General features: G+C 39.9%; 1 protein-coding gene across 2 annotated transcripts in view; it reads right to left on the bottom strand.

Moving 5' to 3' along the window:
- Window positions 1-6,938, bottom strand: part of TXNDC8 (thioredoxin domain containing 8) — a 28,962-nt gene extending 22,024 nt beyond the window's left edge. For both annotated transcript variants that reach the window (XM_064291620.1, XM_064291621.1), the window contains exons 1-3: window positions 6,915-6,938; window positions 3,566-3,670; window positions 1,305-1,364 (exon numbers count right to left, since the gene is read on the bottom strand). In XM_064291620.1, the coding sequence (XP_064147690.1) occupies window positions 1,305-1,364; window positions 3,566-3,670; window positions 6,915-6,938 (189 nt within the window). The remainder of the gene's footprint in view (window positions 1-1,304; window positions 1,365-3,565; window positions 3,671-6,914) is intronic.
- Window positions 6,939-14,167: the final 7,229 nt, after the last annotated feature.

Below are 14,167 nucleotides of genomic sequence, written 5' to 3'. Positions count from 1 at the left end.
ATGATCGTAGACACATATTCTGAATACACAGTACATGATTCAGTTTAAAGGGCAATCAGATACTCTCACACTTCAAGAAAGCCTGAAGGAAACGAAAAAACAGAATTTCTATTATGTTCCAGGCACTATGCCATGTATTTTTTCTCATTTTATCAGAGTAGAACTGCCCCATAGGTTTTCTAAGGAACACCTGGTGGATTTGAACTGCTGAACTTTTCGTTAGCAGCCATAGCTTTTAACCACTACGGCACCACGTTTTCCTATGTAATATTATCCTGAAGCTTATTGAGGTTAAATGATCATAGTTTGCAAAACTATTAAAGAGCAGAACTGGGAGAAAAAGTTTCTTCTATTCTAAAGCTCAAATTCAATCTAATATATGAATACAAAAAAACAAATTCATCGCCATCGAGTTGATTCTGACTCATAGCAACACTATATGACAGAGTAGAACTTCCCCATAGGGTTTCCAAGGCTGTAATTTTTACTGGAGCAAACTGCCACATCTTTCTCTTGCAGAATGGGGTGGTAGGTTCAAAATGCCAACATTTTGGTTAGCAGCCGAGTGCTTAACTGCTGCACCACCAGGGCTCCTGATACATATATGAATAAAAAACAAAAATCTGTTGCCATCAAGTCAATTCTGACATCGTTCACTGCCTGGCCTGGACCCAGCCTCAGAATCCTTCTCAACAGAGTTGCTCTAAGTAGCCAGTGCCAATAGGTTAAAACTGAGTTCCAAGTGAAAAATGCTTTGCACTCCCTGCAATAGGTAATGGATCAATTTCTAAAACCTAACTCAATGTATTACAGACATTTTACTATACCTCACTTTCCTCTTGTTATATATTATGCTTTTCATGGAATTTTTTAAGACATCACAAGGAATTCTAGGAAACCCTTCCCTCCTGTCCCTGAAGCCAACTCTCTCTTTCCCACCACCACCAAAGATAATAATAAGCCTCATTTCATTAATCAAAATGTGTCTCATTAATATACACAATGTCTCCACAAAATTACTCTAGCTAATATTTGTCCATTTATAATGAGAAAAAGTAACAATATCAGTGGCCCTATTCATATACCTGAGAGGGGACGGGAGCAGCAGGAGAGCCACATATTTGCTTTTTTTTTTTTTCGTAATACAAAACATGTAAAAGCATTATGAAGACCTTTGCTACAGTCATCAGAACAAATTTTGAAATTCTTCTTGATTTTTAAATTATTTAATCACTGATAATTGCTATTCAATTACAGTGCATTTGAGTTTTAAGTATCTACACTAAAAGTTTTAAGATTCTTACCCGAGATTTGTCCACATCCACATTCGCAAACATTACATTTTGGTACTGCAGAGACATTGCCTTCAAAATAAAAGAATAAAAATTATTAGCTTAGTGTTAATACTAAAATTGTGCCTTGTGGAGAGAAAAAAAAAGAAACAAGAAAAAGGTTAAATTTGTTAAAATTTAAAATTGTTAAATTTGAGTACAATCAATTTGAATATAAGTTCATTTTAATGTCAAAAGTTGTCTGTTTTAAGAATTGCAGTTAGTATTAGAATTGCTTCAGATGGATTCAAGGGTTTGAGTCAAAAAAGTTGACATGTTAGACATTTTGATCAAAGATTCTATAGAAAAACCCTGAACAAAAAGGGAAAAAAGTATGGAATAGAATTCCAAATTCTCATGGAATCCAGATTTTCTGAAACTGTGGAGGCTGGATAAACCCCGTAAACTATTGTCCTGAGTTAAACTTTATACCTCAAACCAAAAGCATCCCCTGAAGTCTTCTTTAAGCCAAATAATAGTTTAGCTTAACTAGTAAAGAATGTCTTGAGCATTGTGTTGTTTTAAAGAACTATCTGTTTGGGATCAAATTCACAATAGCAACTGAAAAGGTTAGATAGGAAGCTGAGGGGGCAGTGAGTTTATATTAATGGGGGAGAAACAATTCTGAAAAGGAGGGTAAGAATGTTTGTACAACTGAAAGAATGTAATCAATGTCGATGAAATGCACATGTAGAAATTGTTGACTTGGTGTATGTTCTGCTGTGTATATTTTTAATAAGAACAAAAAATAAACCACTTTTTAAAAAAGTTGAAATGTTAGAAACCTCAATAAAAATAAACCAGAGTATTTTTGGTTAGGCCAAGTATCATGGATTGAATTGTGCCCCCCCACAAAATATGTGTCAACTTGGTTAGGCCAAGTATTGAGTGGTTGTCCTCCATTTTGTGATTGTAATTTTATGTTAAAGAGGATTAGGGTGGGATTGTAACACCCTTACTAAGGTCATGTCCCTGATCCAGTGTAAAGGGAGTTTCTCTAAGGTGTGGCCTGTACCGCCTTTTATTTTACAAGAGATAAAAGGATAGGGGAGCAGGCAGAGAGTTGGGGACCTCATACCACCAAGAAAGCAGTGCCAGGAGCAGAGTACATCCTTTAAACTCAGGGTCCCTGCATGGAGAAGCTCCTAGTCCAAGGGAAGATAGATGAGAAGGCCGACAGAGAGAGAAAGCCTTCCACTGGAGCTGATGCCCTGAATTTCAACTTTTGGCCTATTTTACTGTGAGGAAATAAACTTCTCTTTGTTAAAGCCACCCACTTATGGTATTTCTGTTATAGCAGCACTAGATGACTAGGACACCAAGGAATCAAAGCTTCTTTAGATTTGAAGTAATAGGTCTCACAAAATTGACATAAGTAAGTGTAAAACAAGAAATAATGAAAAGAAAATGTCTCGAGATTCTTTTTGAAGTATTTTTTACCAAAAGAAAGAAAGCTTTTTGTGGGGCTATAGGAAAATGAACTAGATGAAACATTGTGTAGCCATTAAAATTATAATTTGGAAACTATGAAAAACATAAGCCAATGTGCATATAAAAAAGATCTGACTATAAATATAGACTTCAAATACATAGAATATTTTAAGTAGAACAAAGACAAGAAAGCAATATGTAAGACATGTGATTTCTTCTGGTAAAAGGGTTGAAGGATTGGGGGAGTTTATTTATTTATATTATAGTGCTATTTATATAGCTAAAAATAATTATAATGTTTACCTGTAATCTATTCTAATATTTGGAAGTTCTGAACTTGTGAAATTTGCTAAATTATCATTATTCTAATATGAATAATCCATTCATTTGTACAAATGAACTTTTTTTCCCCCATATCTTGATGTTCTTTGCAACACTATCCATAGAAAAGTAGCACTAATCTTCTGGTGTCTGTACAAATTATCTAATTAGATCTCAGTATATTATCTTCAGGGCTCTGGTAGCACAGTGGTTAAGAGCTTTGGCTACCAACCAAAAGGTCAGCAGTTCAAATCCCTGGAAACTATACGGGGCAGTTACACTCTGTCCTATAGGGTCACTATGAGTCGAAATCGACTCGATGGTGATGGGTTTTTTTTTTTTTTTTGGTTATACTATTTCAGATTAATCAGGATGCAAAAAAAATTATGGCTCATAAATATCAAACTTTAGAATTATTAGAAAAATGTTTCAGGACTTTAAATTCCTTCTAGAAATGTGGGGTAGATGCTGGAGATACTTACCTGAATAAGAGGGCACATCCTTTTGCAGGGGCCACACCATTTTGCAGAAAACTCAACCACCACAAGTTTGCATCCAGCAGTTTTCAAAAATGTTTGGAATTCATCCTGAAACCAGAGCATAAATGAGAAAAAGTGCAAAACCACTGAATAGCATGAAGTCTTGCGGAGAATAAAATCAAAGTTTAGCTCCTAAAAATCTTAACCAGGTGACCCACTCCATTGTTCTCCAGCTGGCCCCACCTTTGCTAAATGTCCCTGAGGCCAAATATATTTCTCTTTTTAAGTACATATGTTGTTGTTTTGTGCCAACAAATAGATTCCAACTCATAATGACCCTATAGGACAGAGTAGAACTGTCATGTAGTGTTTCTAGGGCTGTAAATCTTTACAGGAGCAGACTGCCACATCTTTCTCCTGCAGAGCAACCGGTGGGTCAGAACCACCAACCTTTCAGTAAACAGCTGAACACTTAAGCACTGCACCACCAGGGCTCCTTGTAAGTGCATATAAATGCACAAAAAAGACTAGGAGTCTATTCACCAACCCCCAAACCAAGACCAAATCCATTGCCGTCCAGTCCACTCTGACTCATGGAGATCCCACATGTTTCAGAGTAGAATTGTACTCCATAGAGCTTTCAGTGGCTGTAATTTTATGGAGCCAGCTCCTTAGACTGCTAACCTAAAGGCTGGCAGCTCAAATACACCAAGCATTACTATGGAAGAAAAGGCCTGGCGATCTGCTTCTGTTAAGATTACAACCAAGAAATCCCTACGGAACAGTTTTATTCTGTAACGCAAGGTCAAGGTGAGTCAGAATTGACTCAATGGCAACTAAAAACAACAACAATCTTATGGAAGCAGATTCCTAGTACCCTATGGAGTGGATAATATTATTCTCCTTATTTTACAAATAAGAAAACTGAAATTAATTTTCTCATGGCCAACCAGCTGGTGAGTAGTGTAGTTGGGATTGTTAATCTAGGAGCTCTGAGTCTAGAATCCATTTCCTTAACCACTACACAAGATTATCTCCTGAGCTCTCCATAGTATTAGAAGTCATTCTCACTCTCACTGGCCCTAATTGTGTCATGGGCTCACCCAAGCATTAAGACAAGGGGGAGGAGATGGAAGATCACTAATTGGATTGAGTCAAGCAAGGCCAACCACTGGAATTGCGGGGTGGAGTTAATCCCATACAAACAGCATACCTGCTGTGCAATAGAGGTCTTGACAATTAGGTTGCCACTTGGCTTAGTTTTCAAGCAGGTAAAACTAATGACTTAGAGGCTACTCACTAAAATCATTAGACGCTTCTCTTCCTTTACCAGTATGCCTTTTTTTTTCTAACACAGGGGTAATTCACCTTTTAGAGAGCCATGCCAAGCTCCATTTCTCACATGTATGTGAAAGTCAGAAGGTAGTTGCCATCTTCACAAGCCCACAAATGCCGTTCACCTCCCAGTAGTTGTTATTGGGCCCCTGAACTTCACTTGGCTAAGTGATCTGAATGGAATACTCCCATAGAATAAGTATTTATTCAACATATGTCTATTGAGGCCTACACTATACCAGGCACTGCACAAGTTGCTAGGAAAGAGCTGTGTACATACAAAAAAAAAAAAAAAAAAACACGCACAACAAAGTATTTCCTGCCTTAACAGAGGAAATTTTAGATGGGGAAGCTGACAATAAGATCAGCAAGTAAAATATATAGTTTATTAGTGATAATTACTAATAAAGAAAAAAAGAGAAAAGTAAAGTAAAAAGAAAGGATGGGGATTGGATTGCAACTGGAGTCTGGGTGACCAAGTTTTGCTTTGATAAGAAGGTGACATTTGAATAAAGACATGAAGGAGACAACAGCCCCTCAGGAAAGGTCACTGAAGAGGTGAGGTCAGAGGTGGGGTGAGGCCCCAAGCTATTGTGTGAGATTCCAGAAAATTAAAAAAAAAAAAAAAATGAAGTGCCAAAAGCATTAGCAAATGTGTGCTATTTTAAAACACTTTCTCATTTCAAAGTTACAGGACAATGCCTTCTTTTTTCAATCTGGTCAGTGTTACTTCTGTGACCTTATCTATAGCTGCATTTGGGGAAAATGTCAAAAGTCAAAACTACTCCTAGTGTCTTGAGGCCCAGGCCCTAGGCTCCTCTCTCTCTACTCCTCCCTGCCTTCCAGGAATGAGGCCTGGCATCAGAAAGTCAGGATTCTGATACCCAATTTACCCCTTAAATGAAAAACTAAAAAACACAAAAACCAGTGCTATTGAGTCAATTCCACATCCTAGCGGCCCTGTAGGAGAAAGTAGAGCAGGCCCGTAGGATTTCCAGGGTACAAATCTTTACCAGAGCAGATCACCAGATCTTTTCCGTGGTGGAGCCAATCATGGGTTTGAACTGCCAAACCTTCAGTTAGCAGCCAAGTGCTTAACCACTGCGCCACCAAGGCTCCTTCTCTTTAAATGAGGTGGGACGGTAACCTCTCTTTTGGAGACAATTTTCTTTTACAATCCACTTAAGGCAAATTTAATACAAATACACTCTAGTGTTTTATAGGGCATGTGATAATAAAAAAATATAAATAAATTAAGAACTAGTTCTGAATTTATAGCCATACAATTACAAAGAAATGTTATTACGAGAAGATAAACACATGTACTCCGAGATATAATCAGATATTTACTTTGCTTTTTGATCTTAGACTCTTTAGACTGTCTATTGATTATCTGAGAAATAATCAATAAAATTCTTAAATAGAATTTAGTTAGTGATTTAATTATCAAAAATATTTTAGAGGCAGTTTTATTCTTTGAAAAATAAGAAATTATTGCTGCTTTATGTATGTATTTATATTTGTCGTGGCAATAATATTGGTCAATGGATAGAAAGCAGCTTTATAAAATAGCCACCTAAGGAATTGCTGATACACTGGCCATCATTTTTTCTACCCCGTTCCATAGGTGTATCTGGAGTTGCCTCTCTTTTCCCTACATAATACAAAGACTGAATTCTTTCAACTTCACGGACTTCTTGGGGTACAGCTAAGGTGACACCAGTGGGGTCAGGCACAGGATATATTAGGAGCTGGCCTGGATCCATGTAGAATCAGACCAGATAGTAAGAATCAGGAGCAACAAAACTCTTTTTGATCAATTTGATCCTTCGCTACTGGTCTAGATAGTGCCATCCTCTAAAGACCAACCTGAAGAGTAAGAGTAAGAAATTTAAAATCTACCCTTGGTACACAGCAACAAAGGAATACTGGATGGAGGATATAATTCTTAAAATTTATCAAATTTATTCTCAAGATTGTCTGATGAACTGTTCAATGAAGCCAAATAAGTACTTGCCATGTTCTTAATAATCTGTATCATGATTTACACCTGGGAATTGCTGATGATGATCTCTTGTTGGCTCCGTGAGTCCACTGTATCTATTACAGGATCCTAGCTGGAATATCAGGGTAGCTTCTCTGTGATGTCATTCAACATGTCATCTCAGAACCTGGAATTTGGCAGATTTGGGATCTAATTTCTCTTCCATGCCATGACTTGGACCAAGAATCAGCAAATGGAGGGCCTTTTATGGAAAATTAGTACTGTGTCTGGTTTTGATCTTTTATCACCTGTTTCCACACACTCCTCTTGCTACCCCTCCCCTCCCCACCCCCCGCCCCACCAAATGTGAAGTAGATAAGTTAATGTTAAGTAGATGAAAGATATTTTCATTTAGGATTTTTCAAAGGGCTGTTCTGGTTAAATTGAGAAAAATACAAAAACTTTAATCCTATTATAAGTTTCCCATAAATTTGGTTTTATGAGTCGCCCCCGAACTTTGTTATTTTATCCTAATTATTTAGGAGGTAAAGAAACTTTACTTTTATAAACTAGATCAGGTGTCAGCAAACTTTTTCTGTGACCATTATAGGCCCAGATAATATTGCAGGCTTTTTGGCCACATAGTCTTTGTTACACATTCTTTGTTTTTATAACCTTATAAAAATGTAAGAACAGTTCTTAGCTGATGGGCCTTACAAAAACAGCAGCAGTTTGCTATCCCCCGCATGTGATGATTGTCATTTTTGAGAATTTAACGTTAGAAAAAACCACCACGGCCACGGCCAACATTCCTCAAATCTTCTTCAGCACGATGTTGACAACAAAAGTAGCAGAATTCTACAATAAAACAAAAAGAGCAAGATCTTTTTGGTTTTTCCATGCACCCAGCCAAACCTCTCAGGAATGAGGTACTTTCCCTTCCTTTCTGACATTGGAGGAAGGATGAAGCATAGTGTTGCTTGTATAGTCATAGACCAGGTTGGTTTTTATAGTGGAAATCTGTCAGTTGCTTCCCAGCATCTATTCCTCCTATCTTTCACTGATTTTTTTGGGGGGAGGGGGGAAGGTGAATTCATCTATTTTAAAGCAGCCATGCAGTTTGTGTGGGATTAACCGTACCCCAAAATCCAGGGGTAAACAAAAACAAGTTGCTGTCAAATCGATTCTGACTCATAGCAACCCTATAGGACAGAATAGAACTGCCCCATAGGGTTTCCAAAGAGTGCCTGGTGGATTCAAATTGCTGGCCTTTTGGTTAGCAGCCATAGACCCTGATTATCTTAATCCAATAAGCGATGCTATCCCTCTGGCAAAGGGCTAATGAAGAGAGCAAGAAAGGAAAAGAAAGCAATTGCTAGAACTTGTGACAAGGAGCTCTGGTGGCACAGTGGTTAAGTTTTCAACTGCTAACCAAAATGTCAACAGTTCCAGCCCCGCAGCTGCGGCACAGGAGAAAAGACCTGGTGATCTGCTTCTGTAAAGATTTACAACCTAGGAAACCCTATGGGGACAGTTCTACTCTGTCTTATAGGGTCCTATGAGTCGGAATTGACTCGACAGAGCACAACAACAGGATTTGTGACAGAAATTACTAGAATTTTCTCCTTCCCCATCTGGATGCAAACAAGAAGCTGCTGGCAGCTATATTAAAACACATGTGAACTCAATCTTTAAGGCCAACATTTTAGAAAGCAGTTAGGAGATACGGAGGGAGCCCTGGTAATGGTAGTGGTTAACTTCTCAGCTGCTAACCGAAAGATTGGCAGTTGGAGCCCACCAGATGCTCTGTGGGAGAAAAATGGGGCAATCTGCTTCCATAAAGATTACAGTCTCTGAAACCCTATGGGGCAATTCAACTCTGTCCTATAGGGTTGCTATGAGTCAGAATCGACTTTTCGGTTAGGGAGATGCAGAGGAAACTTGGGTCTTCAGTGACACCTTGATCCACTGGATTAAGCTTTGCCAGAGGCCTGACCAAAGTCTGGACTTTTCAGTTACAGGAGACAATAAATTTTGTTTGTCGTTTAAGCAGATTAAGTTGGGATTTTGGATACTTACCCAGGAGGCATTCTGATGCAACATTATAGAAATTTCTTCACTTGGGTCAAATTGCAAGAATTATGATTTAACATCATCATTGGTGTTTAAATATGTCTCAAATAAAATACACAATAGTAGAACAAAATCCCTGGAGAAGGACATTATGCTTGGTAGAGTAGAGGGTCAGTGAAAAAGAGGAAGACCCTCAACGAGGTGGATTGACACAGTGGCTGCAACAATGAGCACAAGCAAAACAACGATTTCGAGGATGGTGCAGGACCAGGCAATGTTTCTTTCTGTTGTACATAGGGTCGCTATGAGTTGGAACCAACTCAATGACCCCAAACAACAACACCAACAGAGCAAAATCTAACTTTAGGATCTAGCAATTAATTTCTGGCCCCCAATAAGTCTGGGCTCAAAACTTTCATTAATGCTCTGAAATGCTCATTTTCTAACTGGCATCTTGGTGACCTGATTGGTGATCTAAACTTCTAAGACTCTCTGACTGCCTAACCTTTATCAAGGGAGAATGCAGAAAGATAATGAGCTTTGGAATGGGACAAATGTTATTTTTTCTCACTTCACAGAGTATGAGAGGAAAAAAGCTTGGATAAAACAATCCAGCTTCAAATCCAAGTTCTGCTGTTGTAAGACCTTCAGCAAACTACTGCTAATCTAAGATTCTATTTTCACATCTGTGAAATGGGGCTAATGCCCACCTCATGGGGTATGGTGAGAACGAACAGATTACAAGTGTGTACAATTCCTAGCCCAACCCAGCCAAAGCATGCATTCCACTTGGACCTTCCATGTTTAAATTTCTGAAAGGGCCCTCTTAACCTCTGAGAGAGCAGAAAGTAAACAGGAATTTGGCTTGCTCCCTTCTGGGCTGGTAGAACTCTCAACATGAAAAGAAGCAAGGTGTAAAGCACAGGCTGCAAACTTGCTGTCTGCAGGCTTTTGATACATACTGTATTGGCCACAACAAATTTGAATTAGTTGCCAACATTTATCAACTAGAAAATTTTAGGAAAAAAAAAATCCTACTCCTCTTTAGTCCTGTGTTGCATGATAACTGTCAACAGGAGTAAGTAGTGGCAATCTATTCTCCCCAGTTGACTCTTGTCCCCACCGTTTTCTACTGCTTCCAGAACTCAAGGTAGAGCGGCAGATGCCATTTTTGTTGTGCGTGTTTAGCTACATTTCTTACACGACGATAAAAGGTACTTGAGGTATTTCTAATGTCCTTGTGTGTTGCTCCCCTCCCCACCCCCTGGGCTACTTTCCTTAATTATATTACTTGCCTGGACCCCTGATTTTGAGGTCTCTTGCTTCCACCATCACCCTTAGGAATTTTATTAAGTTATACGTTGAAAATCTTGTCTCCTTTTCCTTCTTTTTTCTCTCTTTTCCATTCCAGAAGGAAAGATGGATAATAACAGGGTTTCTCAGAGCAAGCTTTCTCCACTGCAGCACTGTTAACATTTTAGGTTGAATAATTCCTTGTTTTGTGTGTGTGTGTGTGCGCGCGCGCGCGCTGTTCTGTGCATTGTAGGATGTTTCGCAGTATCCCTGTTCTCTACTTACTAGATGCCAGTAGCACCCTCAAGTGGTGACAACCAAAAATGTCCCCCCAAACCAAAAAACCAAACCTGTCGCCTTCGAGTCTATTCTAACTCAGAGTGACCCTGTAGAACAGGGTAGAACTGCCCCATAGAGTTTCCAAGGAGCGCCTGGTGGATTTGAACTGCTGACCTTTTGGTTAGCAGCTGTAGGACTTAACCACTGCACTACCACGGTTTCAGACATTGCCAAATGTCCCAGGGGGCAAAATTGCCTTCAGTTGAGAATCATTGCTTCAAAGTGTGAGTTTGGTTCTAAGCTTTCATATATGTTGTCTCACAACTTCCCAGTTAAGGGTGATTGTGTCCACTCTACAAATGACATGTGGAGTAAGTTTAGAAAGCTGCTAGCTAGAAGTGACCAGTTTAGAATTCAAAGCTATGTTACTTGTCACATAAGGAGAAACATGGGATCAGCTAAAATACGCAGGTCTCATAGAAAGCCATTTCGTACTGAATGAACCAAATTCAGAGCAAATTCCTTTTCCTCTGCACCAAGAAAAAGATCTACCATCTCCATGCTCCTTTCCTTACAAAATTAGCTCTTCCTGAACTTCACTCCATTTGGGAAGAAGATAGGACCCGATTAACTCTCAGACAAAATATTGTACCAGCAAACTCCTGTCTCTGTGTTCCCAGAAATCAAGCAAGGCCAGGTGAGTACTTTTGCCCTTTAGTACTGGGATTTATAGACTTTTCCACAGAACTCGCTGCTAAGCTTACCCAGCCCAAGGGCTAGGAGAGTACAAGCTGATGACTCACAGAACTGGTGGTACTCAGGGAAGAAGTTCAAGCTGTACTGAAGCGTTGGTGAAAATCAAGACCCCAGGAACTGATGGAATACCAATTGTCTTAGTTATCTAGTGCTACTAAAATAGAAATACCACAAGTGGGTGGCTTTGACAAATAAAAATTAATTTTGTCACAGTTTAGGAGGATAGAAGTCTGAATTCAGGGTGCCAGCTGTAGGGGAAGGTGTTCTCCCTCTGTCACTTTGGAGGAAGGGCCTTGTCTCTTCTGAGCTTCTACACCAGGGTGATATTCATGTGACTTGGCAGGTGTCTTCCCTCATCTCTGCTTCTAGCTGGCTTGTTTAATCTCTTTACACCTCAAAAAAGATTGACTCAAGACACAGTCTGCACTAATCCTGACTCATTAGCATAACAAACAATCTATTCTCAAATGAAGTTAGAATTTATAGCACATATTTTTGGGGGACACAATTTGTGATCGTTAAGGTTGTTTGTCAACTTGGTTGGGCCATGATTCTCAGTGGTTTGGCAGTTATGATGTAGTTTGGCAATCATATGATGATATGATTATTTCCATAATGAGACTGGATATAATGTGATCATCTCCATGATGGGATCTGCTGTGAGTAGCCAATCAGTTGAAAGTGAGTTTCCCTGGGGGTGTGGCCTGCATCGAATGTAAGTGGACTTTCTGAAAAGGCTCCCCGGCTTTTGCTTGCTCTGAATCGTGCAGCTGGCTCCTGTTTGTCTGACCTCTGGTTCTTGGGACTTGAGCGAGCGGCTTACCTGCCATCTTGTCTGCCAATGTTGGGATTCATCAGTCTTCACAGTCTGTGAGGAAGAAGCCTGCTATCTCTCCTGCCAACTTTGAGTTTGCCAGCCCCTGTGGCTATGTGAATTAGAAGTCTTCAGCCTGACCCAAAGACTTGGGACCTTCCAGGCTTTACAGTCCCATGAGTCATTTCCCTGATATAAATCTCTCTATATAAGTATTTATACACTTTTCTGGTTTTGTTTCTCTAGAGAACCCTGCCTAAGACATAATTCAATCAATAACATTCCACTCTTTGGCACCTAAAAATTCATGTCCTTACCACATATAAAACACATTCAACCCATCACATCATCCCAAAAGTCTTAAATCAATTCTCAGTCCAAAATCTCATCTTCCGTATCATTTAAATCAAATATGGGTGATATTTTAGGTGTATTCCATCCTGGGACAAAATTCCTCTTCATCTGTGAACCTATGAAATCTAGAATACAAGTTATCTGTTTCCAAAGTACAACGGTGAAAGAGGTACAGGGTAGACATTCCCATTATGAATGGGAGAAATTGGAGGGAAAGAAGTGATAACAAGTACTAACCAAGTCCAAAACCCAGCAGAACAAATTACATGAGCTTTCAGGGCATGAAAACAATCCTCTCTTCTCTGAGACCATCTGGGCAATGGTCCTGCCCTCCAGATTCTGAGCATTGGTCATACTCTCTAGATTTTGGGTGGAGGCCCTCAGCCCTGGGCTTCAGCTTCATCCTACCAGGCCCACTAGGATGGCAACTCTGCTCCATCAGCTTTGGGTGGCCCCATTCTCCTATTCCGTCTGAGTGGCGACCCCACCCCCTTGGCCCCAGCAGGCCCCATTCTTGGGTATAGCAGCCCCACCCTTTCAGCATTGGGGGGCAGCCTTATCACCTTGGCACACCTTAATGACAGCCCCACACTCAGGAGGTGAGTTAGCGAAGATCCTATTCTTCGGAACCTAGGAGGCTATGGCTCCACCCTTTGAAAATGAGCAGACCCTGCTTCCCATGCTTCTTCCAATAGTTCTGTTGATCTCTGAGCTGCTCCAGGGATGGTCCTTTTCTTTTCTTGGAGGACAACATATGCAGTTCCTTTGGCCAGTCTCCTGCCTATAGAATTCCAAAGTGCACAGCTTTCTTTCCTTTGTTCTCTGTCCCCTTCGGTCTAAGCTGCTGGGTTTTACACTGTGGTAGTTGGTTAAATCTATCAGCCACAGGCTTAATCTCTTTAACAAAAGATTGTGTAGCCCAGTCCTTGGTGAACATTCTAGGACACACATCCTTACTTCGTATGACAGGATTGTCCAAATCTTCATGTTCTGTTCTAATTTTGCACAGTTCATTTTTAAGTCCATCTCTTTCCACTCGCATTTTACTATAAGCAGCAAGGAGAAACCACACGGCCACTTTAAAGTCTTGACTAGAAATCTCATCAGCCAGACATCCAAGTTCATCAGTTACAAGTCCTACCTTCTACCAAACATTTGAACATTATTCAGATAAATTCTTTGCCACTGCACAAAAAGCAGTGCCCTTCTTCCATTGTCCAGTCCCATGTTCATCATTTTCTTTTAAACCTCACTAAAAGCACATTTAATGTCCACATTTCTAGCAACATTCTGCTGTTGGTGTCATAAGTATTCTCTAAGATGATAAAGACTTTCTTTATAGCTCTCCTCACATCCTTCTGAGCCCTCACCAGAATTGCCTTTGACACCCATAATTCTACCAACAGCCTCTTTATGGAAATCTAGGCTTTTCTATGAGTCAGAATCAACTCCATGGCAATGGGTAATGGTAATGGGTAGGCTTTTACTATTGTTGTTGTTGTTTGTTGTTAGGGGCCGTTGAGTCGGTTCCGACTCATAGCAACCCTATGCACAACAGAACGAAACACTGCTCAGTCCTGCACCAACCTCACAATCGTTGTTATGCTTGAACTCATTGTTGCAGCCACTGTGTCAATCCACCTCGTTGAGGGTCTTCCTCTTTTCTGCTGACCCTGTACTCTGCCAAGCATGATTTCCTTCTCCAGGGATTTATCCC

This window comes from Loxodonta africana, chromosome 9, assembly GCF_030014295.1.
Source record: "Loxodonta africana isolate mLoxAfr1 chromosome 9, mLoxAfr1.hap2, whole genome shotgun sequence".
NCBI classification, from domain to species: Eukaryota; Metazoa; Chordata; class Mammalia; order Proboscidea; family Elephantidae; genus Loxodonta; species Loxodonta africana.
This window is presented reverse-complemented; position numbering and strand designations above follow the sequence as displayed.